The following is a 26,366-nucleotide window of genomic DNA, read 5'->3' as shown; positions in this document are numbered from 1 at the left end:
GTACCAGGCACACATCTGCTGCACATATACACAAGAAGACAAAAGGCCACATTTCCCCTTCCCTTCCTCCCCCCGCCCTAAAGTTGTAAGACTTCTTAAACTTTTTTTGCCCAGACCTTTCTAATATATAGAGATGTCAAGAGTAGAAGGTGGAAGTACTTGGGAATGTAAGTAAAACAGATATCTTGTTTCTTCCTTAAAACAAATCAAAACAAAACAAAAACAAAGTACAGCGAAGAGTATGACAGCTCTAACCGCTAATCCCAATATTTGGAAGGATGAGATAGGACTCTTGGGAGTTCTAGACTAGGCTAGGCAAGAGTGTGAGACTTTGTTTTAAAGAAATAAAAATCCATGGAGCTACCCAGGAAGCTGAGGCAGAAAGATCACAAATTTGAAGCCAGCTAGGTAATTTATCAAGAGCCTATCTCAAAATAATTTTAATTTATTAACTAACTTGTTTGTTGGTTTGTTCATATAGTTATTGTTTTCTTGAGATACAATCTTACTATGTACCCCTAATTGTTCCGAATATTTAGATTAACTGGCCTCGAATTTGCAGTGACCTTCCTGCCACTGACTGACAGGCATAGTCCACTAAACCCAGCTCAAAAAATTGTAACTTTTTTTTCAGGGCCAACAAGACTGACAACACAGGTTCATTCCCCAGGAACTACATGGTAGGAGAGAACTGATTCCCTAAACCTGTTCTCTGACCCACACCCATACATACACACACACACACACACACACACAGACCACACAGACAGACACACACACACATACACACCACACCACACACATATACCCCACATACACCCCCACACACACACACACACCTCACACACCGAATGAATAAATAGATAAATGTAATTTTAAGATTTTAAAATGTTTGTTTGGTTGGTTTGTGGGAATTTTTTTGTTTTGGTCTTTTGGGAAGGTTTGTTTGTTTGTTTGTTGTTTGCTTTTCAGATAAGGTCTCAGGCTGCTCAAGAATGTAGTCAAGAATGACGACTTCCAACTCCTGCTCCTCCGGCTCCTACTTCTCAAGTGTGTGCAACCAACTCTGGCTTTCATGATGGAAATATTTCAAATACAGGAGATATAAATCACTTATAGAGTACTCTTTAACATATACAAGGCCCAGAGTTCAATCTTGAGTATATATATATTCCATTTTAAACCGTTGTTTATGGAGGTAGAAAGACAGCTCAGTGGTTAAGAACATTTGTTTCTACAGAGGACCAGGGTTTGATTCCCAGGACCTACATGACAGATAGCTCATGACCATCTATCTGGAATTCCAGTTCCAGAGGATGCAAAGCATTCTTCTGATCTCTGTGAGCACCTGGCACACATGTGATGCACATACACACATGTGGAACAAACATTCCTACACCTAAAATAAATAAATCTAAACGAATAGTTTAAAAACCATTGCTTACACTTAATTTAAAAAATTATCCCCAACATTCAGGAACAAAGTGAGAATAGTGTTTGGTACATTCATCCATCCGATAATGTAACGAGACTACAGTTTGAGAAACATCCACGTCTTAGTTAGGATTACTACTGCTGTGATGAAACACCATGACCAAAGCAAGTTGGGGAGGAAAGGAGTATTTGGCTTACACCGCTACACTGCCACATCACTGTTCATCGTTCACAGAAGTCAGGACAGGAACTCAAACAGGGTGGGAACCTGGGGGGAGTTGATGCAGAGGCCATGGAGGGGTGCTGCTGACTGGCCTGGCCCTTATGACTTGCTCTGCCTGCTTTCTTATAGAACCCATGACCACCAGCCCAGGGATGGCTCCACCCACAATGAGCTGGGCCCTCCCCCATTAACTAAGAAATGTCCTACAGGCTCGCCTGCAGCTTGATCTTATGGAGGCATTTTCTGAATTGAGGCTCCCTCTTCTCTGATGACTAGACCTTTTGGCAAGTTGACAGAAAACTAGACAGTACTATACACATAAAACCCTGCTCCGCAAGCCAATGAGTATAGTTTTATATGAATGCAAATAAATTCTCTTATGTGTGACTTTATTATTTTTCCTATCCTTTTCAGTTGACTTACTGCACTGTGTGTATGTATGTGTGTGTGTGTGTGTTTGTGTGCACACATGCCACCTCAAATGTTTTGTGAACATGGTGGATGGTAAAATTATTTAAAATTTATTTTTAGTTGATTTATGATTATGTATGCTTTTAAAAGTATAGTATGATGCTTTGATACTTGTTTATATAAGGTATAGAGATAAAATCAGAATATTAGCATTTTTACTTACTTAAATATTTCATATTTCTTTCTTTAAAGCCTTCTAACTCCTTCTATTTCTTTTTAAAACATATAAGAAGGGAATGTGGTTCACTATTAGAGCTCTGATTACCTAGCACGCACATGGCCTTGGGCCCACTGCTCAGCCTTCTATCGATCATTAGTTGCTATGAAGTACAGTTACAGTACCGTTGCTGTTTGAACTGTAGAATTTCTTCCTCCTCTCTGTTTGCTGTTCATTACAGAAATTCTCTCTGCCCCCTTCCTTTCTCAGCTGCTAGTGACCTTTACTCCTTACCTCTATGCAATCAGATGAAAGATAAATTTTAAGAGTACAAGCACATATTCTGGTCTTATATCTACTTCACTAACAGAATGGATGACTAGGGAGGGAGTTCAAGGGGTACCCATTTTCACGCATGAACCTGATAACTAAAAGGTTTTCTTTTTGTTGTTGTTTTGTATGCTTTTTCAATGGGAGAGATCTAACACATAACAAAGTACTGAAAGAAAGGAAAGAAGCTGAAACACAAAATTATTATGTGTTGAAAAATACTTGCTTAGGCAATGTCTTAGTCAGGGTTTCTATTCCTGCACAAACATCATGACCAAGAAACAAGTTGGGGAGGAAAGGGTTTATTCAGCTTACACTTCCATACTGCTGTTTATCACCAAGGAAGTCAGGACTGGAACTCAAGCAGGTCAGGGAGCAGGAGCTGATGCAGAGACCATGGAGGGATGTTCTTTACTGGCTTGCTTCCTCTGGCTTGCTCAGCCTGCTCTCTTATAGAACCAAGACTACCAGCCCAGAGATGGCACCACCCACAAGGGGCCTTTCCCCCTTGATCACTAATTGAGAAAATGCCTTACAGTTGTATCTCATGGAGGAATTTCCTCAACTGAAGCTCCTTTCTCTGTGATAACTCCAGCTGTGTCAAGCTGACACAAAACTAGCCAGTAGAGGCAATAATGAATGTACTGATAAAACCATAAAAGAAGACTACACAACTTTGTTTCCTACATCTCTGGCATTTTGACATAAAACATAGACCTTTTGATTGTTCTAATTCAGTGCTCAGGGATAACCTGCTTTGTGTTTCTATATGATAAACATGTTTTAAACATTCTATAATGTTGTTAGAAATTACATCTTAACCTGCTCTCTACCTCTGAAATTTCTATTGAAATTGTTTGAGAAAGGCAATTTTAAGCTATACTATGTACTAACAGCTAAGCACCAGAAGAAATATAAGACTTCTTTAAAATAAACCAAACTTTTAAATATAAGCAGAAAATGCTTCCAACATGTCTTACTTGATAGAAATGGGGCAGAACTTAAACCACAAAAGAAGACAAGCTAGTCCCACTTTCTTTTCCACAAACAAAAATAGGGCAAGATTTCATAATTGCCAGAAGTACAGTACAAAAAAAGAAATACATAGAAGGATGAAATTCAGTGTTATAGAAATCAGTGCTTGGACGTTACCTGATCTGTATTGATGATGAGCTGGGACCAGCTATTCCACTCTGGACATTTGTCTCTGTGTTCAAAGGTAACATGCTCAGAATTCCAGCAACAGTGCTCATGGTTAAACCAGAATCCCCCTGTGCATATCCCTTCTTTTAAGTCTGTCATCCAGTGAGCAGAGATGTCTATCAGGCCAGCTAAGGAACCTGGTTTAGTGGGGAAGAAAGGGAAAGGCAAAGGTAAATTCCACTTCTGAAATTCTCTTTGGGAATTAGAACACGTTCTATCAGTCCTAGTTGTTCTCATACAACTTCTTTCTGATGGTTGACTTGCTTGATAATTCACTTACTACCCCTACACTGACACCAGTGTTGAGCTGAAGAGATGCTTAAGAGCACATCCTACTTTTGTAGAGGACCTGAATTCAATTCCCTACACTCATATCGCATAGCTCATAACTGTTTGTAGCTCCAGCTCTAGAAATATTTCTGGGCTCCAAGTACCTGGGCACCTGCACTCACATGTATCCCCCCACACACAGACACAAACACACACAGATGATTAAAAAGAAACACCAGTATCTGTGAAATATGTATACTAGGAGGAACTAGGGAGAAAGCAAATTATTTGGGGGAGAGGGAAGAGTTTGGTCTTGAAACTTCCTTGGCATAGTGAAGGGATTGTTTAGGTATAGTTTAGGACTGACATCCATAAAGGAAGGAATTTGTTTACAATTATGTGACTTGCTAGGCCTTTAATCCCAGTATTCTGATACTTCAAGGCTAACCTGGTCTATTCAACATGTCAGCTAGGGCTAAATAATGAGACTCCATCTCAAAGCAAAAACAAGTAAAACAAAAAGGCTATGTGACTTTCCCTCACATCAGGTTGAGTGAATATAAATTTCCCACACTGAAGAATCTTCCATGATGTTTATTTGCAATGCCTATAGAGGGAAACTGATGGAGACTGTGGGGGACAGGTAAATCCTGGACAGCAGGATTTTGCATCATGGACAAGAAGAACTTGCACAGTGGCAGGAAGGGACTATAAGCTAAGGACATTACATTTATAGCAGTATAGAGTGTTGTATGCAAAGAAGGTTGGATGGAACCAGAGACACTTTGGATGTCTACTAACCCCAGGGTATAAAGACGCTAAATTGGTCTCAGCATTTGTGCAGCTTGGTCTCCATGCAGGTCCCCCCAACAACTGGAGCCAAGGCTGTCCCTGAATCCTTGCTTGCTTGTAGATCCCATTCCCCTAAGTGGGCTGCCTTGTCTGGCCTCAGTGGGAGAGGATGCGCCTAGTCCTACAATGACTTGATGTGCCAGGAGGGTGGCAAATCCAAGGGGGTTCCCTTTCTTAGAGAAGAAGGGAAGGAGGGAATGGGGGAAGGATCTGTGTGAGGAAATACTGGGATGTAAAGTAAATAAATAAATGTTTAAAAAAATGCATCAGCAGAAAATTCTCAAAAAAGTCTCAGTCTAACCAAGTAAGGATATATAGAATATCCATCAAAAAAAATTGATGAGAAAGGAAAGATAATAAAAGATGGGACCATAAGTACTATAACTGGTAAGCTGATAGGCACTAAAATAGTTAATATACTTTATTTCTGGCTGTCATATGTCAGTTAAAGGAAGAAACTCTGGCCAAGAGAAAGTAAATGGCCCAGAATCCTGCTTTAGGAAAAATGCTAAAGGTGCTATAAAACTCACAGCCCCTGAATCTCCAGACTGTTACACACAGACACACTGTCTCTGTTATGGGTCTCCAACATTTAAAAACAAAATGCCCTGTGTGTACGAGAGGGGAAAAGTCACTGACAAGAAACACATTAAACAGTTGAGGATATTGTACCTACACTCTGTCGGGTGAGAGAGGCCATGTTCTGTGTATGTTTTGGTAAGTACTGCAAGTGTTACCACCGACTTGAATTAACTAGTCAAATCCAGCGGTTTCTAACAGCTACTTTTGGCCACTCCAGCCCTGATGTTTCTGTTCCAAGTTTTATTACATTGGCGGCCTGGATTCACAAAATTAACAAGGCCTTCTAGTTCTGTGCTTTGCTCTATCCTCTGGCTGTTTCATATGTGCAGTTTGTATTTTACACTACTATCTCAGTCCTGTCTTCTTTATTTCTATATCTCCCTTTTACAAATGGCTCTTTCTTCTCTAGCTATAGATTTTATTAACTTTCCCCACCCCCAAAGAATCGCCTTGTGTCTTCTCCTTGCCTGCCATTTCAATGTTTTGTCCTTCCCCTCTTTCCAATGACTATCAACACTTGAGATCAGGCTCCCAACATATAGCTGGGGTTTCTCTGAGAACGCTGAAGTGTTTCTGATCACCAAATGTATGACCTTCCCTCCTCTATGCTCCTCTCTCCTGGAAGAGCCAGAAGGTACAGCTAAGTGTCCTCAACCATGGGCTGACAAACTACAATGCGAGGGCCAAATCTGGTCCGGAGGATTACGTCTGTCAGTAAAGATGCCCCAGTGACAGTCGGACTAATTTGTTTACCTATGGTATACAAATAGTTTTGTGGAACAACAGCAGAGTGGCATGGATCCTTTTAAAAATTCTTTAAAAATTGTGTCACACAAAAAAGGGCTCTTCCACAAAAGCAGGAAGATACTAGGGCTGGTTTCTACCTTAAAATGATCATAACATTGTACAGCAGACAAACTGAGCTTAGAGATCATTGAACTCATGACTTGTAAAATATTTAGGATCATCTGACCCCTGTAATAAAAAAGAAAACACTGCCAACCTTTAGTCTATGCAATTATTTTTAAAATGTTTATTTTATATGCCACCTGTGTATGTGCACACTCATGTGCATATACACTCATACACAGAGATGAGGGGCTCACAGGGACTGAACCACCAACCAGGGAGCCTGCATGGGACTGACCTAGGCCCTCTACACGTTATAGTTGTGCAGTTTGGTCTTCGTGTGGAACTCCTAACAGTGGGAGCAGGGGCTGTCTCTGACTCTGTCTCCTGCCTTTGGGACCCTTTGCCCTATTGGGCTGCCTCCTCTAGCTCAATAGGAGATTAGCCTAGTGCTACTCCAACTTGATATGCAAGGCAGGTTGATATCCATGGGAGGCTGCCCCTTTTCTGAAGAGAAATGGAGGAGGGGTGGAGGGAGGGATGTAGGGGGAGAGGGACTAGTAGGAGAGGAGGGAAGGAAAACTGTGGTTGGGATGTAAACTAAATGAAAAAACTCTCTAGTTTACCATACCTGATAAAAGGCCAATAAGGAGCATTAACAACCAACCAGAGAAAGCATCGCTCACACTGTGAATTAAGGCCCATGTTGACTCTTTGCTTTTATTGGTAATCTAGGGGGAAAAAAGAGAACATTGGTTCACTTTAAACATATCTTTTCTTCATCTCCAAATGGTTGAGCAGAAAAATATAAACTATCTGGGAATAGAGAACAATTGAGAATTATTTAACTGGACCAATTTACCAAGAATTTTTATTGAACTCCACCAATTTGTTGTAATGTCCAAGGTATACTTCCACTTATTACCATCAACCTGTGTATTGCAGACTTCTTTTCCTGCCCTGGATAACAGCTGTCTCAAGAAGAGCTGATTCCCAGTGAAGATTGCTTTGTAGGAATAAACAAATAATGACAGAACTGAGAGGCAACTTGAAGTTTACTCTCCTGGGCTCTGATTCAGTCACCCCAGATACTAAGTGATATTGGTGCATGGCTCCTTAGATTTCAGAGATCAGCACAACATAACAGCACAAACACAAAGCTTGAGTGCTTAAGTCTTACCATTTAAAGCCACAGTGTTCATATTTTTATTTTGTTTTATTTTAGCTTTAAGCTTATATATATATATATATATATATATATATATATATATAGAGAGAGAGAGAGAGAGAGAGAGAGAGAGAATGAGAATGAGAGAATATGCAAGAACTGGTCAGAGAACAATTTGCTGAAGTCTGTTGTCTCGTATCATGTGGGTTCCAGAGAGGAGACTTAAATCATCAGACTTCGCACCAACTACTTCTGCACACTTATCCAGCTTGCTGGTACATGTCCATATTTTTGAGACCAATATTCTGCCAGTGTTCTTACTGGTACTTCCCTTTTTTAAACCACTATTTCTTATCCTGAAAATTGATTTATCCCACCTTCATCTGCAGCAACATCACAAAGAATAATAAATTATAAAATATCAAAAGGAACTTTATAACATATTTTGAGGGCCAACAAGATGGCCCAGTGGCATGTGAATGCATGTCTGTGCATGTGCGCATGTGTGCGCTCACCCCCTCCCCATTACATGACACTAAATTACAAGATTTAAAAAAGACACGATATAAAGAAAACTGAGCCTGGTGGTGGCAGTGTACACATTTAATCTCAGAAGCAGATAGATCTCTGAGTTCAAGGCCAGCCTACAGAACAAGTTCCAGGACAGCCAGGGATGTTACACAAAGAAACCCTGTCTCAAAGAAAGAAGGAGAGGGGGGAGGGGAATGGAGAGGGGGAAGGAAGGGGAAGGGAAAGGAGGGGAAGAGAGGGGAGGGGAAGGGAGGGAAGAACAAACAAAGTGAAATCAGTTGGGATGCTTAGGCTAAACAAGTTCAAGGCCAACTTGATTAACAGTGAAAGCCTGTTTCCAAGTCAAAAGTGAAAAGGGTTTAAGTTATGCCTTACCGACAGAATAGTGCCTAGCCTTTACCAAGCCCTGGATTCAATCACTAGCAATGCATCCCTGAAAAAAACGGCATTTCTCAAAACTCTGGGTTTCATGCATTGGTGAGAATACTTGGCAGACTCTGAGAAAGGATCAGAGTTCTATCCAGTTTAGATGATCAAGCCAGTGAGTTCCAGGCTAGCCTGAATAAAGTCTCAATAAAACAATAGATAATAACAATAAGAAAAGAATCAAAGGATCCAGGCAGAAGGCTCTGAGAAAATTTCCCAGTTCTGTGAGAAGAGAGGTGAGGAAATTCTTTTGTTATTTTTTTTTTTTTTTTTTGATTTTTGAGACAGGGTTTCTCTGTATAGCCCTGGCTGTCCTGGAACTCACTCTGTAGACCAGGCTGGCCTCGAACTCAGAAATCACCTGCCTCTGCCTCCAGAGTGCTGGGATTAAAGGCGTGTGCCACCACGCCCAGCTGAAATTCTTTTGTTAAACTTATACAACCTACACCATAGCTCTAAATACCTATGCATTAAATTAACATCTTGGCTGCTACTTTGATCAGTCTTGTGGTTTTTGTTGGTACTGAGTGCTTAAATTTCCTTTGGTTTTATGGTTTTACAAGAGCTATAATCATACAGAGGTGAACCTGTATCTTCAGTACAGTGTAGGGTTAGGTAATTTGGTTATTTAGACCGTTGAAAGAGGCCCGTTTACTTTGCTTGGTTTTAGAGACGGTGTGTTAAGAGATGGGAGAAGAGGCCTTGGGCATTCCTTTTCACCTATGTAGAGGCATGTTCTGCATTTCCAGACTGTGACTGTCCTTTTCAACAACCTTCTACAGGAAGAGAAATCACTAGGCATAACTTTTCAAACCAAGGATAAAAACAGAAACATCTTACAAAATGAAGCCAGGTAAGGTGGCTCTTTTCTGTTAATCAAACACTGGGGAGGCAAAAGAGTATCCAGGAGTTAGTGTGTGCTACATAAGTGAGTTTCATGTCAGCCTAAACTTCAGAGTAAGACTTATCTCAAAAAAGATGAGAAATTAAAAGAAAAAGAAAGAAAGAAAAGAAAGAAACCCTATGTTGCCAATCCAAGTCAGATTCCATCAGCTCTGGGGCTGAGAAAAGGCAAGTCTATAACAAATTTAGTTCTTTAACGCCCATCCCCCATGTTGCTAAACAGTTGCTCACACACCATCACTGCCTTACCTCTCGGTGCCTATCTCGGTCTCGAGATTTCTCTCTCACCCAATCAATTGTGTTGAAATCATCATAGGTCCCTACACCAGGGATTGGCTCCTCCAAGAAGTCCATGACTCTATTTGAAGAGCCTATTCCACCACCATTGTATGACTTGTTCCCTGTATTGAAGAGCAAACAGACATTAGTACACTGGACAGCCAACATTTTTAATGTCCCCGTAAACTATCTGATGATTACGGTTATGGTACAATGCGATCACCTACTGAGATATCCGTCACATTCACGGGTTTCTGTGATCGAGGCTCAACTAAGGAGAAACTAAGGACACTATGAATGGACAGGGACCCAGGACAGTAATAGTAGAAAGAAAGAAATGACAGAAGCTAGTGTGTAGTGGGAAAGTATCTACAGAACAGAAGACAGGAAGGAGCTTGGAGCAGTTTAGGTATTTCAGTTTATGGAAAGGAGATGAAAGGCTCTAAGGCTTTGCAAATCTATCACATCAAGAACTATCTTATAGTTCGTAAGGCAGTAACTTAATCCTATGAGGTGGTTTTTTACCCAGTTGGAGACTTGAAAGAAAGAATGCTGGCCTCTTCAAGAGTTAAGCTGATTGGAATGTACAAATTTTCCTTCAGTAGATAGAATGCTTTGATCTCCAATATAATGGGCTGGTAGAGACTTTTTCACAGTATGTCCGAAAGTTAAATATTTACAAGTAGAGATTTAAACAACAATGCTTGGCTTAGCAATGAACTGTCCTTCCTTGATCCTTGAACTAAGCAACATCCGAGTGTGCTCACTAAGCATGGTTTTTAGTCTGCTTGGTATTTAGTTTTTTTGTTTTTTGTTTTTTTATTACAGCTACTTAGGTGTGGATATGTTTCATCTTCCTTTTCTAGACTATCAGATCTTCAATAGTTTCTCTCTATTGAATTTATCATAGCCTTCCTACAATGTCTTCCTTTCCCCTTTGAGTCAAATCTCACTACATTACCCAGACATAGCTACAACTAGTGATTGCCCTATCTCAGCCTCCTGAGTAACTGGTGTTATAAAAATGCGTCACCATCTCTTGCTCCCCACACTGCCTTAGCACATATGTGATAGTAAACATCAGATGATCCAAAATGCATTCAACAAATGGCAAGGATGAGGGAATATTTAAAACTAAGCAGTTGTACTGACACATGGTAAGTATTGCTTATAAACTTGTTAAAATATTTTGGCAACATCATCTGATGGAGCAATATTTTGCTAGTAAACTAGAAATGTAAAAAACAGCATTGAGGAATCTATATAAATGCACACAGGGAGACCGCAGAGTAATTCCATCATTCAACTCACACAGCCAAATCTCTCATTTGCAACACCAATCTGGCAGGGACAAAGGCTTCGTCCAGACTATTCGCTAATCAACCTCTCTTCAGCAAAGGCCCAAGTTGGCCTCAGCTGACTCTTTCTCTGTCACCTCCCTGCCCAACGCAGCTAGCGGCACATTCATGGCAGAAGTTTAAATGAACAAGATAAATGGAACCTGTTTTACCAACTGGAAGTCTGCTGACTGCCTAATTCAGCACACTTTTTACAAGCAATTCGGAGGTTTGAAAGGAAAAACTCAGCAGAGTCCTAATCATCAGCGGGTGGGTGAGTCACTGGAGTGGCTTGGAGGAGGTGAGCAAGTTAATCTTAAAACCTCAAACCAAAGTCCTTTTCCTATCTTCACTTCTACCTGGCTGTAAAATGGATGTCTGCTGAATCACCACCCCAGCCTAGCCTAGCCTGTCCGTGGCATGCTGATAAAGAAGAAAGCTGCTACGCTCAAGAGCTTGGAGGGAGAAAAGGGGCAGAAAGAGAAGAAAGTGTGTGGGAAGGAGAGAGCTGAATGAAGCTGTTTCCATTCTCAACTTAAAATGCTGACATGAACGCAGGACAGCAAACAACCAGAAACTGACTCCTTCAAAGCAGGTTAAGGCTTCCATTGAATTTCTAGTTTCAGAGTTCTCCTTTCCGGAAAGGGGGGGGGGCGCAGGATTTTGTGAAAGATTTTAAGAAGCATCAGATAGCTGTCTAAGGTTACAATATATATCAAACGAGCTCCTCCACCACCCCCAGCTTTAAGGCAAAATGAAGATCTGCAACAGAGTCCTGGCAGGAAAAAGAGAATCCTATTACATCACTAGGTAACATGAGCACCACTGCATCCTCCTTTGTCGTCTGTCTCCTGCTAGAGAGGCAATTATCAGGCCCGTAATGCGCGGGCAGGCAGTGATTAGAATCCTACTACAGACTGCTTGCAATTCTCCAGATCCCCTGCTCCCGGAGCATGCTTCAGCCTGGGCTGGGCTCAGTCTGCTTACCTTCGTTCACAGTTTTCTTTTTTTCTGCCTCAAGGAAGAAACAACCTTGGCAGCCCGCATTTGCTCATTTAGGTTGAGGGGCTTTTACAGGAGGCCCGCTCTGGGGAGCTTTAGAAGGGCACTTGCTGCTTTCTCTGCTTTTAACTGCAACAAACGCCACCTAAAGAGCCACCAGTGCTCCCGGTTGGTCAGAGTGTGATGTCACCGATGAGATCACATGACCAGACCCTTGGACCGGCCTTGGAGAAAGGAAGATTTTTTAACCTAGCACAGAAGCCTTAAAGATGTAGTCTCATCTAAACAAATGCCATCAAATGGGTAGGGGGAGGTGTTGTCAGCTCAGAAGAGGAGAGTTCAGGCAAGTTTTATACTTCATACCCCATTTAGCAGAAAGGACCAGGCATCAAAGTAGAAATGTCCAGAAACTTTAGAATTAGTACGATTTTTAATTTACTACATTTTAAATAAACCACTAGTGTGGGCTTGGTGGCATCTGTCTGTAATTTTAGCACTTAGAAGGCTAGCAAGTTTACAAGTAGCCTGGGTGAAACAGCAAGACCTTGTCTAAAAAAAATCAAAATAAAATAAAATAATATAAAATTTAATTTAAATCTCACAAACATAATGCTGAAAGATTCCAGACATAAAAGAGCTCATAACAGCATGGCTCTACTCCTGAACCTAATGGCAGGCAAGCCTAAATTTTAGGATATGAATCACTGCAATGCAACCAAAAGGAAGAAAATGACATAAAGATAGGATCTACCAGACAAAACTGCAGTCTGTGAAGAATATGCAGCAAAAGGAAGGCCTCTGAAATGCTGGTCAGTTTTCCTGATATGGTAACAAGTGACCATCTTCAATTATTCTTTAAAGCACGCATGTATATATTGTATATTCAAAAATACACATATGTGTTGTGTGTCCTTTCATATGTACACACTATAATTAAAGAAAAAAACTGTAAAAGCATGTGCCCCGGAACATACCTGAAGTCTCAATTCCTTTGTGAGGGTGGTGACGTGAGCCTCAGATTCTGGGTCAGCTTGGACAACATAGCAAGCCTCTGTTTCAAAGCTATCATTGTTTTGGGCTAGGGGAGGTAGCTCAGTGGGTAGAGTGCATGCCGCCCCCCCTCCCCTCGGCGCATGAGGACCTGAGAAGTAAATCCTCAGCATTCCCTCTGGTAGAGCTGAATGGGGCCCGCAGCAGCAAGGGCATCTCCAGAGCTACTTACTGTTCAGCCAGCCTAGCTGAGAGGAGCTTCATGCTGAGTAAAGCCTAGTCTCAAAGGGGACAAAGCAAATGGCAAAGAGGAAAACAGGATGGATGGCACTTGAGATCTTTCTTCTGTTCTCCCCTTTTCTTGTGTGTGTGTGTGTGTGTGTGTGTGTGTGTGTGTGTGTGTGTGTGTGTGCGTGTGCATGCTCATGCATGTGTACACACATACACACACACACACAAATACAAAGAGTTCTTTGGGGGCTAGACATGTAGCTCTGAGGTAGCACGTTTGGCATGCCCAAGGTCCTGAGTTAAATCCCCAGTACAACACTTTTTAAAAGAAAAATGCAATAAAACTGAGTTGCATATCAAATTACCACAAAAACCATTTTTTAACAAAAAATATAGGCTTCCATATGGCACAGGCTAGCCCTCAAGCTTCCTATATAGCTAAGAATGACCTTGAATTTCTAATCTTCCTGCTTCTACTTCCTGAGTACTGAAATTATAGAGTGCTGGTGTTACAGACATATGCTACCACACCCAATTTTATGTTGTACTGGGGATTAAATCTAGGGCTTCATGCATGCTAGGCATTCTACCAAACGATTGACATCTCCAGCCCCAAAGTCAGTTCTTGACTAGCACCCGACCACTTGGAAACCCTAGAGTACAACCGAGAAGATAGAAAGGGCTGTGGCTATAAACTAGTCGGTAGAGCACTTGCCTGGCAGGCCTTGGATTCAATCCTTGCTACTAAAAATAATGCCAGGGATAGCAACACAGAACTATAACTCTGGTAACTCAGGAGGCTGAGGCAGAAGGATTGCTGCAAACTTGAAGACAGCCCAATTTACATGGTGAGGTCTTGGAAAGAAAGAGGGAGAGGGAGGGAGGGAAGAAGGAAGGGAGGAAGGAAGAAAGAAGGGGGAAGGGGAAAGGGGGAGGGAGGAAGGCAGGAACAGAGGAAGATGGGAGAGGAACAGGAAGTTGGGAAGGAAGGCAGGGAGACAAGTAGATAGGAGGGTAGAGAAGGGGGGAAGGAGTGCTCTTTGTAAAAAGAAAGCAGCATGCTCTGTAATCATTAATCCAACCTGGCTGAACAGCTACTGCAGCCCTGATAGTAACTTCACTCCTAAGGTTCCATTACTGTAGAGGCTTTTCCATCTCTGGCCCTATCCAGAAGGCTATTTTTAAGCAGGTCTTAATTAATTGTGCAGTAAGGCCAGTCCAGTAAAGAAGAATAAAACTGTCATCTCTTAACTCCCTAAGTGAATCAGCAGGACAGCCGCCATTTAACATTGACCCAGTTACAGTGTGCTCCAATAATCAGACCCTACATGTGGAGCTTTGAATGTTATTAATCCAGTTGGTTCTTTCAGCCCAGTGCATCCTGAAATGTTAATGCAACACCATTTTATGAAGTGCAAGACTCTACATGAACTTTATACTCATTTAGTTCATCATAATTACATCTTGATGAACTAACAGATCATTAATGAACAGAATTCAAACGGGGTGGAAACTATATTTACGTGGCAATGAGTTAAAACATTGCAAAAAGCAAGAGTTGTTTGTAAGCCCAGGGTGAGTCTCATACACAACTGAATGTTTACTTTGTCAGATTAAAAGAAAATTATATTCCCAGACTCAAAGGCCTCCTACAAGTTAGTCCTTATTAATCACAATTTTAACTATAGTATCTGAAGACCACTGATAGCCACCTATATTATCAAGCAGGACATATGGTTTTAAAGAATTTCACATTTCAGCAGACATAGAACACAGCAGCCAGGTTAGCACAGATAACATGTCTGGGCACTTAAGTAGTTTATATATCAGTGTAGTTTGCATAGGTAGGCCCATGTTAACAACATTAATTTGACAATTTCTCATGATGTTCACAGATTTAACAAAGGTGTAAACAACACTTTTATACTAGGAACCTTTTCTATCCCAAGTAAAGCTCTCTCTCTTTTTTTTTTTTTTTTGGTTTTCCGAGACAGGGTTTCTCTGTGTAGCCTTGGCTGTCCTGGAACTCAGTCTGTAGACCAGGCTGGCCTTCAATTCAGAAATCCTCCTGCCTCTGCCTCCCAAGTGCTGGGATTAAAGGCATGTGCCACCACTGCCCAGCCTTTTTTTTTTTTTTTTTTTTTTTGTAAAGCTCTTTTGAGTACTAGAGGGTTAGGAGGCATGGTGTAGCTTTGAGCTAAAATGAGGTTTAATTACAATTTAGATTAAGAAATGAGTCACCGGGTTCAGTTGACAAGCTGAGTCTTTTCTTGCCTCTATTCCCTTCTCTGCCAGATTTGTACTCTGTTCACCATAAAGAATGCTCAGTGTAGATCAATTGAAAGTCTGGGAAATAACACAAAATGCTTACCAGTTTTTGATGTATCATATGATTAAAAACATAATAAAGTAAATATTTAGAGCCAAGCAGAGTTATCTTTCCACAACATAGATCTAGCCGGATCGTTTGGTAGCTTCAAAGTTGTGATTCCTACTGTGATGTTTTGAAAACTCTGAGCAATGATGACCTTTCAAAGAACATTTAGAACAAGTGCGGACATGTGATTTAAAAATATTCACCATAAGGGTTAGAATGGTAAGTATAACATATCTAAGATGTGTGAAGAAGATGGCAATGGTGCTGCTCGTCGGAGCTTTCCTTGGGGAGCCCGATTAAGTAGCTTACACTCTTTCACTAACTCTTTGCAACTGATCTGACAAATAACTGAGGCTCCTGTGCATGCCCCGCTGCAGGCTGACTTCTCAACTACACAAAGGAAACTCATAAAACTTGCTGGTCAAAGGGGGCAGGAGGAGCAACTAGCAAGGTGTGATTAATGCAACAAAATGCAAGTGCCTTTTTAAAAACTCTGTGTTATGAATTCATCTAATGTATCCATGCAGGGAGAAGAAAGCAGAGTAAAATTAATAAAGGCGACATTCCAGATCAGGGCAGAAAAGTGAGTCTAGATTTTTGCCTCAAATAAGTGAGAAACAGTAAAAATTGTCTCAAGCTTTGATAGCATGGTGAATGGTGCATGCACAAAGTAATTTGATGTTCTAAAAGGAAAATGATTTACATTAAAATCCAGTTAAATGATAAAAAGAAAAATTCCCTCAAAGACTGATTTGCATTGCCCAACTCTAGAGAAAGCATACAGTAAGCCAGTCAGAAAAGGGGGAGTGAAATTTGAACTGGCCTCTCAATAAGTTATATTTATGTCTGAAGACTCAGCAATGGTCCTTACAAACACACTACCTTAAAAAGGCGGCATACAAATGAAATCACTGAACCCACTTTGTACTATAGAAGGCCTTTTCCAGGCTTCCCCTCCCAACAAAATCACCTTGCTTAAAACTAGAAAACCCCTTACATGCAGGACTATAAATTCTGATTGGGGAATAATGTTTATTCCAATCCCCAAGCAACAAGCCATTAGAAATTTACCTAGGGGGCTGAATAGTAACTGATTAAATGAACCAGTTAAACACTAACAAAAACACAAGAAAGGAGAAAAAACAACTCCTGTGTAGACCTTGAAGAATTGTTTTAAGTAACATTACTTGTTACTCTATCAAATAAATATTTAAAGAAATGGACTGGGTTGCTGTCCATAAAATAGTTATTTTTAAAGCTGTGTTTTGGGTTTATGGGGCTATGTTATAGGCAACACAACTCCATGTATGAATATAAATGCAGCAAGATGCCTAGCATGAGACACTCATGCTGTGGTCATTTAAGGGGAACCCATTTGACAATAGGAATGAGGAACCCATTATGGGTCACTTCTCACTCCCATGCCTATTTCCCCTGTTCCAGTCTTCCCCTGGTTCTTCCACTGGTGATCACCCCATAACATACAGGCTCACACTCCACTTCATCTACATGCTTAAGAGCACAGTCTAGGCAACACTCTAATAATTAGTCAACATTTGTGGCACTTTTTCATCGGCAGTGTGTCTTGCTTTCTATTTTGGTTCCCCACTTACCAAAGGCAGTGGCCAAAAAGCACGTGTCAGCCAACTGGGCCTCACCTCTAAACTCTGAAGAATACTGCTGAATATATGAGACTCTGAAATACTTCCATGGACCTTGGGTAATTCTGTTGTTCTGTTGCTGCACATCTATAAATTATCTTCAGGTGGTTAAATACTAAAATACTATCGTATCTCTCGATAACCTCTTTCCCAAAGAGTGCCTTTTACGAGTTACAGAGACAAAGTTTGGAGCTGAGATGAAAGGATGGACCATCTAGAGACTGCCATATCCAGGGATCCATCCCACAATCAGCCTCCAAACACTGACACCATTGCATACACTAGCAAGCGTTTGCTGAAAGGACCCAGATATAGCTGTCTCTTGTGAGACTATGCTGGGACCTAGCAAACACAGAAGTGGATGCTCACAGTCAGCTATTGGATGGATCACAGGGCCCCCAATGGAGGAGCTAGAGAAAGTACCCAAGTACCTAAAGGGATCTGCAACCCTATAGGAGGAACAACAATATGAACTAACCAGTACCCCGGAGCTCTTGACTCTAGCTGCATATGTATCAAAAGATGGCCTAGTCGGCCATCACTGGAAAGAGAGGCCCATTGGACACACAAACTTTATATGCCCCAGTACAGGGGAACGCCAGGGCCAAAAAAATGGCAATGGGTAGGGAAGTGGGGGGGAGGGTATGGGGGACTTTTGGGATAGCATTGGAAATGTAATTGAGGAAAATACCTAATAAAAAATATTTTAAAAAAGAGTGCCTTTTACATCCCTTGAAAACGCCTGAGCTTTCCCACAGTCCAGCAGTTGGCATCAACAAATATACCTAGACAGCACACCAGTACAGGATCCAACAAGCAATCAACTGAGCAGTGTCCTGTTTTGATCTGAGTATCACACCCCTGTACTCACTTCACTTAGGAATCTTCAGCTGGGCTTTAGTCACAGCACAGCTTATAACTGGCAGGTAAGACATGGGAAAGACAGGGAAGACAAAACTCTTGACTGTAACTCTAAAGAGAGTCAAACGATAGAAAGAGTTATGAGGGAACTAGATAATCGAATTGCAACACATTCCATATACATGCCATTAAAGGGATTTTTGAGGATTAGGAGACAAAAATGAGAATGTAAAGCATAACAGAAAAGAACAGGGGAATCCTGAAGATGAGCAGGGATATAAATTCTGGTACTCATCCATTGTCTCCACTACATATACCCCTCTGCCTCGCAGCTGTGGGGGTTTCCATCTCTATGTCCTCCTCCCAGCATCTGCTTGAATCTGGACATTCCTGATCTAACATGGTTTCACTAACAGTAGAGCCAGGGTGCTACTAGCCAATGTTAGGACAAACAACATGAGGATTGCTCTCCTTGTGCTTCTACTAGCTGGGATGCCACACAAACAAATGCAGAACTGGCAATAAAGAAGCTTAGCTGATAACCTATAGCATCATCACACATGGGACTCAGGTATTCTATCAGTGAGTCCCACTTTTGGTTATTTTGAGGCCACATCTCACTAGGCTGTCTGGGGTCACAGCGTTCTTGAGCCTGCATTATTCCAGTCTCAGTTTCCTCGGCTGTTTGTCATTACAAGCCTGCTTCACCAGGCCTGTTCCAGACAGTACCCTGTGTTTCTTTCCTTCTTTATTCCGAAAGTTACACATTTATGATGCTGACATAAGGATTTGTAATGTAATGGATAGGGAAAAACAGTCCTAAAATACACATTACAAACCACAGTGCTAAGAAAGCATCTGGGTAGCATGACTCTGCCTAGTAACTTACATCTGGGTTTTCCCTATCAATATTCAAAACACAACAACAACAAAAAAGGCATAGTGACAAGAGATTGCCAATAAGAGAATACCAACCAGGAGACTCTCCCAAAATCCACAAGAAGAATGTGATCTCATGTATAGAAAATGAGTATTAAACTCCATAGCTGGAGCTCTAGGTCACTGTTAGAGCTCTTCAAGGCGCAGGATCCAATCTCTAATAGTACAAAACCAACCAAACAAAAAATACTGCTCATATTGGCATGCTCTTGTCATCCTAGTGTTTAAGAGGAAGAAACAGGAGGATAAGGAAGGCATTCAAGGCCAGACTCAGCTACATAGCAAGTTCCATACCAGCCTGGACTACAAGAGGCCCTATCTCAAAAACAAAGCGTAGGCAAACAAAACATGACCAAAAAAGTCACATATATAACTGATCTGAGAATTATTCTTAAAGCCAGCTCTATTTGGACACAGCAGTATACATGTTGCTCACTGCAGTGCTGACTAGAGTACTACAAATCTGGGATCAATGAAACAGTCCAGTCCTGTGGGACTGATGTGCTCTGAGACATTTCGGGGAGGGAGGGTGGGGATAAGAAAAAGAGAGTTTGACATGATGATGCATGCCCATAATCCTAGCCTTGGGAGGCTGAGGCAGGAGGATTAGCACAAATTTCATCTTAAGACCCTCAAAAATCAGAGAGAAAGATCTTGAAAGAGTCAGAGACAGTCAGTCTATGGGCATAACTAGATCCAGAAAGAACTGAACTGACAGGTACCCTGTTAGTTATATCTGGAGTAGGAAGAAGAGGGGGATTTCTACATGACATTGACTATATGAATTTCAGTATTTTACGTGCTAGGAATGAAACCCATGGCCTTGCACACACTAGGCAAGTGTTCTACCCAACACTGAGCTAATTTTCCAGAGCCCATAGGAATAATTTTAAAAGAAGAAAAAGAGCCAGGCACTGGTGGCACACACCTTTAATCCCAGCACTTGGGAGGCAGAGGCAGGCGGATTTCTGAGTTTGAGGCTAGCCTGGTATACAGAGCGACTTCTAGGACAGCCAGGGCTAGACAGAGAAACCCTGTCTTGAAAATAAAACAGCAACAACAAACAAACAAAGAAAACTAGTAACACAGAGGGATAGAGACAGGGCATGCAAAGAGCAGAAGCATGTTCCAGGAGACAGAGCACTGGAGTATTTAGGGACAGATCCAGAGACAATTTCTGTGATCACTAGAAGGATAGCCTTAACAGGAAGGTGGCTTTGTAAATGAGGAACTCTTTCTGGTGGAGGGACATATCAACCAATAGGGAGAAAGTATAACTTATAATTGTAGCTCCACACTGCATTAGCTGTATACAACTGCCTTAATATTGGTGGATTTTACAGATCTGTCAGCACTAAAGCAAAGCAGATATTCATATTATTTTTATAATACACATCCAACACAACACAAAATTTGTTCTTGAAATTTCTTAGATTTTTAATCACATTTACCCCCCACAACTCTTCTAAGATGTACCCACCCAACTTTGTATCCTTTTTTAAATATTTTTTTTTTATTTTTAAACATGATGATATACTTGCACCATTTTTTCTTTCCCTTTCTTCCCTCCGACCCCCCATCAACATACATACACACACACACACACACACACACACACAGCTTCCCTTATGCTGTTCAATATTCTTGAATGTGTGGAATCTACTAAAACTCTCTCTCCATCTTCTAGCAGGTAACAGGTGAGAACAGCCCTGCAGCTGGGCTGGGATTTCAGCCCCATGCTGAGATTTGCTCAGACTTGGGCTTGCATAGGACTTATGTATGCTATCACAACCACTGTGAGTTCATATTGCAGCTGCCCTGCTGTGCCCAAAAAACACTGTTTCCTTGGAGTTGTCTACTGCCTCTGCCTCTCACAATTATATTTTTGGATGCCTTAGAGCTTTGGGTAATATTTTAGCCATGCTTTTATTTGGTCACTAATACTATACTGAGAAACATTTGAGAGGACCTGAACTTTGAGGAATTCAAAACAGTATAGTTACTTGAAAGAACTCTTCTGGCAAAGTTATAAAGTGGCACTACCAATCCTTGGAAAAGGAAAGCTCATTGATGGGGATTAGAACAACCTGGTCCCTCACTGGGATCCAGCATGTTTGGCATATGATTAACCAGAGCTCCAGGTACATGGTAACGTGGTTACCAGATACATTTTGAGAACCTACTGATGACAGCAATGATCTTTGCCCCCGGTACCATACAGTCCATGCCCCTGAAGCACTACAATACTCTTCTCCTTTACCATTTAACATCAATTGAACAAAGTAATGTAGACAATAATCTCACAAATTTCAGTACTATCAAAGGATCACTACAGGATGATTCACTGTTTGTAAATAAATAGGGGGCTGGGGTGGGGGTAATCCAAATGGTAGCATGCAAAAGTTCTGAGCCTCAATCCCTTGGACAGAAAAAAATCAGCTAGGAGTACCCCAGAGAGTAAGCCATGAGTTCAAAGGCAGCCTGGTCTAATCTGGGCCATAGAATGAGACCTAGTCTCAAAAACTCCAAAACTAAATATAATCAAAAATAACAGTAAATACAGAACTTCCAAATTCACTTTTCCCAAGCAAACAGTTTAGAAACTCTTACTGTTATCCTTAGAATAGAAAAGGCTAGATATACAAAAAAGTCATTTTTTTTTAAACTGGACCCGTCAGAGAACTGAGGCTACAGAAGAAACTGTCACACTGAAGTCTGAAGAGATAGTTTATCCGAAGACTCCCAGCCATGATCTGCTTACCTGGAATAAAGCGAGTTAGAGCCATAAGAAGAATAACAAAAGGTAGCTATGCTCAAATAGCAATGCGAATGAACTGCTGGAGCTGTGGACTAGCATCAATCTGAGAAACCCATGGTCTCCAGTCCCACACCAAAGCTCTACTGCCAGAATCTTCCCCAAGTTCTCACAGTGAAGATCCTAGAAAGACCTGCTGACCTTGACTAGGGGAGAGATAAGTAGTCCTTGTGAAATATGCCCAGAGATTTCTACACAACAGACAAATATGCTCCGAGGGAAAGTAATTTGCCTGAACCTTATTCCTGGTTGGAGGGAAGGGCATTCCTGCCATTCCATCCCCCAGCCAGCCTTCCAGTTTAACCTGGGGGGAAATACATACTCAGCAGGGCCAGGGCTTCAAGGAAGTAGATTGTGAATTCTAGAGGGTGGAGAGAGGTGCGAAGTATCACTTGGAGAACTTGTGAAGTTCATAGTCACAAGATACAGTCCCAGTAAAACACTAAGAATCCAATTGCTTAAGCACCACTCCAACAGGGCTCTGGTATCCTAAGGGTAAATTACAGTTGAAAGATTTGCAAGACACACCATTTCTAAAGGAGTTAGATGTAGGCAAACAAAGAATTAAGAAGGGAAAGAAACAAAGGTACAATAGGAATCTGACCCCTGTGATGCCTAGTTATCCTGAGTAGTAAACACATCTCAATGCCTAGTTATTTGCCATAAATCCCAACACAATGAAATTAAACTATAAAACAGCAACAGAAGAAGAGCTGAGCTCCACTCCCTCATCCCTGAAAATTATACATCATACTTTCATCTAAACTATGGATTAAAAGCTCTCCAAATAAATTTAATCTTTTTTTTTTTTTTTTTTTTTGCAAGTAAGCCAGGCATGGTGGTACAGGCCTGTAAACCTAGCACTTGGGAGATGGAAGTATCAAGGAGTTCAATGCAAGCCATAGCTACATAGTAAAGTTGTAGCCAATCTGAGTTATATGAGACCATCTCTCAATATTACACACACACACAGAGGTACCTATATGAAATGAAAAATAAACTATCAATATTATAGGAGGTAGTAGGCATGCACATCTGAATCCCAGCTACTCAGGATGCTGAGGCAGGAGGATCACAAGTTTGAGGTTTACATAGGTTATACAGTGAGTTATATTAAATGTCAGCCTGAGTTACTTAGAAAGACTCTGTCTCAAAATAAGAAAGAAAACAGGGGAACGCCAGGGCCAAAAAGGGGGAGTGGGTGGGTAGGGGAGTTGGGGGGGGTATGGGGGACTTTTGGTATAGCACTGGAAATGTAAATGAGCTAAATACCCAATAAAAAATGGAAAAAAATAAGAAAGAAAAGATGCTGAGACAGTAGAATTGATTGATCTGCAGGTATGAGACCATGGCTTTAGTCCCCAACACCAAATAAGTAGTAAATACATTTTAAAAGTAGTTTCAACTTCAATAGCAGAGTGATTACCTAGCATGTATGAGATCCTGGTGTTCTGACCCAAGAACTGCAAATACACACTCACTCACTCACTCACTCACACACACACCCTGTTTCTAAAGTAGTGTTAGAGGGAAATTTATATCATTAAGTTTAAAGTGTCTATTAGAAAAAACAGGGAAGCCAGGCATGGTGTCTCACACTTGAAATCTTAGTACTTAAGGACTGAAGCCACAGGTTCAAGGCCCGAGTGAACTATGTAGAGAGACCCTAACTCAAAATAAAAACAACAGTAAAAATACCAAGCAAATGATTCTGTTGCCACTATAACCTGACTTCAAAGCTCATGTGGAAAAGAAAAACAAGTAGAACAGTCAACCAACACAGTACTGGAGATAAACCAAGTTGGAGGACTCACACAAACCAGTTTTAACATTTACTGTAAAGTTATAGATAATCAAAACAAGGTGATTTTTTGTTTTTGGCATTACAAGGGATCAAACTCAGGGAACACAGAATGGTATCGACAAAAGGAATGATGCAGCAGATAAAGGGAACAGGATACAGAGCCCAAAAGACTCATGAATATGATGTACCCAATCTATGATGAAAACGGAGAACTAATTCAATGGACGCAGCAAAGACTGTTTTCAAGGACTGCAAAGTCTGGGCACACATTAACCACATCCAGCTGTGCTTGATTACCCAGGTAGCCTGAAGAAGGCGGGGGACACATTTATCCTGTTAGGATCAACCTGGGCAACAGCACTGACTCAAGGAAAAAGAGATGGCACAGACATTAACTCAAACTAGATAATACCATTCAGATTATAGGTTAAAAAGTATCAGTAATCCTTGACCATGGTAGGATTTCTTCTATGTTAGCTCCTGGAAGTTTTACATCTTTCATTTAGGTTAGTTATGATACATGAGATAAGTAATACAAGCAAACAATAAAAATGATTACATTAAAATATGCAGACTGGGGGTGTAGTGTAAGGGTAGAATGCTGGTCTAATACACACAAGGCTTAGGTTTGATCTATGACAATTAAAACATTTTCAATTTCTCCAGTTCAAAAACTACCGTTAAGAGAATAAAAAGCCAAGCCATGAGCTTGAAAAGCATAGATCTAATAAAGGGGTGGGATTCACAGCACAAAGAGCCCTTAAGACTCAATCGTAACAAATAATTATGGGCATTAAGGAAATGCTGAAAGCAGGGGATATGATCTTCCCCCAGAGAAATACCCTGGAAAGGGTTAGCCAGTCCCAAGGGGTCAGCAGAGGGGGGGGGGGAGGTGGAACAAGAATATATAAAAGTATAGAAAGGGGCCATGAATTTGAGAGTTGATAAGTTCATGGGAGGGATTGGAGAGGGGAAAGGATGAGTGAAATGGTAGAATTAGAATTTTTTAAAATGCATAAAAATCATTATAAAAGTGTGATGTAATCATTAACAAGACAATAAAAGAGTTAAAAACCTATAAGGAAAACTTCAGCAGTGAGAAATCGCCCAGCGGAGGGAGCATGTAGGCCGACTGCAGACTTCACCTCTCATTCTGGATTTCCAAATCCAATCTCTCAGTCCCACGTGCAACTCGTAACAGAATACCTGCAGAACCCCACCCCCACCCCTGCTCCAAGACTGTGGATGCCCTCAGATCTTCCTCTCCTGACCTCCCTCCCCAATTGCTGGAGATTGGGGCTGTGATAAGGATCCAATCTCCAGCAGGCACTCCCAGTTAGCCCACAGGCTACTCCAGCCAGAGAAGCAGGATCTAAATACAGATCTAACCCCCCTCCCTTGATTCTCCAAACCTAGTCTCATTCCCACATCAACAACAGAACACCTGCAGCAGGCTCTTCCCACCTAATCTCATGGTGGATCCCACAGATCTTCCCTCCCTCCCCCAAATCTTCTATTTGACATTCCCAACCCCCACCTCCTCCCCAGCTCTAGCAGGCACTGAGAAGCCACAGGCCGGGCTGGGCTGGTAATCAGGTAGCTAATTAGATCTTCCTCTCTCCCTCTGCTCCTCCAAATTGATCCCCCAGTCTCATTTCCAGCTCTGCAGCCTGCCTTCCCATCCATCTTACACCCATCTCCAGAGGATAACACAGATCTTCACTTCCAAACTTTATTCCCCCAACTTATTACTTTGTCCCAGCCTTCAACTCCAGCAAGCACTCCCTAGGAAACCAGGAGCTACTCCAAACAGGAAGGCAGTCAGGCAAACTGAAGAGCTTCAGTTCTCCCACATCCCCAGCGCTGAAGCAGACTTTTTGGGCAAATCTCCTCACTCTCTACCCCCATTCCCAGGGGACTAAGCAGATTCTGCTGGAACACCCTACTTTCCTCCTTGTACAGACCCTCCACCACCACAAGCCTAACCCCACTCCTAAGTCTCAGGGAGCAATGCCCAGAAACACATTTTACCCCAGATTTTCCCACAGGCAACAGGCAGACAACACTCTCCTAAGAATCAGAGAGGAAACAGAAACCAAGGAACAAAACACCCACCAAAGACCTAGAATTACAATCTTCCCATACCCATATGCCTACATGCCAGCATAAAAACACAATCAATAACAGCCACGACAATATGTCTCCTCTAGAGTTCAGCAACCCTCCCACAGCAAGCCCTGAGTGTTCTAATATAGCTAAAAACACAAGAAAGAAAAAGACTGTAAAACAGCATTTTTGAACATGGTAGAAGACACCTAAATAGGAAACAAAGAGATCCCTTAAAGAAATCTATGAAAACACAAACAGTGGAAGGAAATGAATAAACCATTCAAGACCTGAAAGTCAATATAGAATTAATAAAGGAAACCAAAACCAAGGGAAATCTGGAAGGAAAAAATTTAGGGACTGTGACAGGAAGCACCAAGTCAAGTTTCACAAACAGAATACAAGAGATGGAAGAGAGAATCTGAGGCTCTGTAGACACACATGAAGTCAAAGAAAACATAAAACAAAACAAAACAAAAAATCCTGGCATGAAACATCCAAGAAATCTGGGACACTATGAAAAGACCAAAACTAAGAACAATAGGAATACAGGAAGAAAAATCCC

At 41.3% G+C, this 26,366-nt stretch overlaps 1 protein-coding gene across 4 annotated transcripts in view; it reads right to left on the bottom strand.

Annotated features, from left to right (window-relative positions):
* Clcn5 (Cl-/H+ antiporter 5) overlaps positions 1-26,366 on the bottom strand; it is a 172,889-nt gene that overhangs the window by 20,655 nt on the left and 125,868 nt on the right. For 3 of the 4 annotated variants that reach the window (XM_029473283.2, XM_021152880.3, XM_085838302.1), the window contains 3 exons: positions 9,649-9,800; positions 7,003-7,102; positions 3,768-3,955 (listed from right to left, as the gene is read on the bottom strand). In XM_029473283.2, the coding sequence (XP_029329143.1) occupies positions 3,768-3,955; positions 7,003-7,102; positions 9,649-9,800 (440 nt within the window). Of the gene's footprint in view, positions 1-3,767; positions 3,956-7,002; positions 7,103-9,648; positions 9,801-12,002; positions 12,182-26,366 lie in introns of those variants that run through there. The other variant, XM_021152881.3, reaches the window with a different exon arrangement.

The sequence above is a fragment of the Mus caroli genome, unplaced genomic scaffold (genome assembly GCF_978045245.1).
Source record: "Mus caroli unplaced genomic scaffold, Mus_caroli_1 scaffold_5, whole genome shotgun sequence".
NCBI lineage: Eukaryota > Metazoa > Chordata > Mammalia > Rodentia > Muridae > Mus > Mus caroli.
This window is presented reverse-complemented; position numbering and strand designations above follow the sequence as displayed.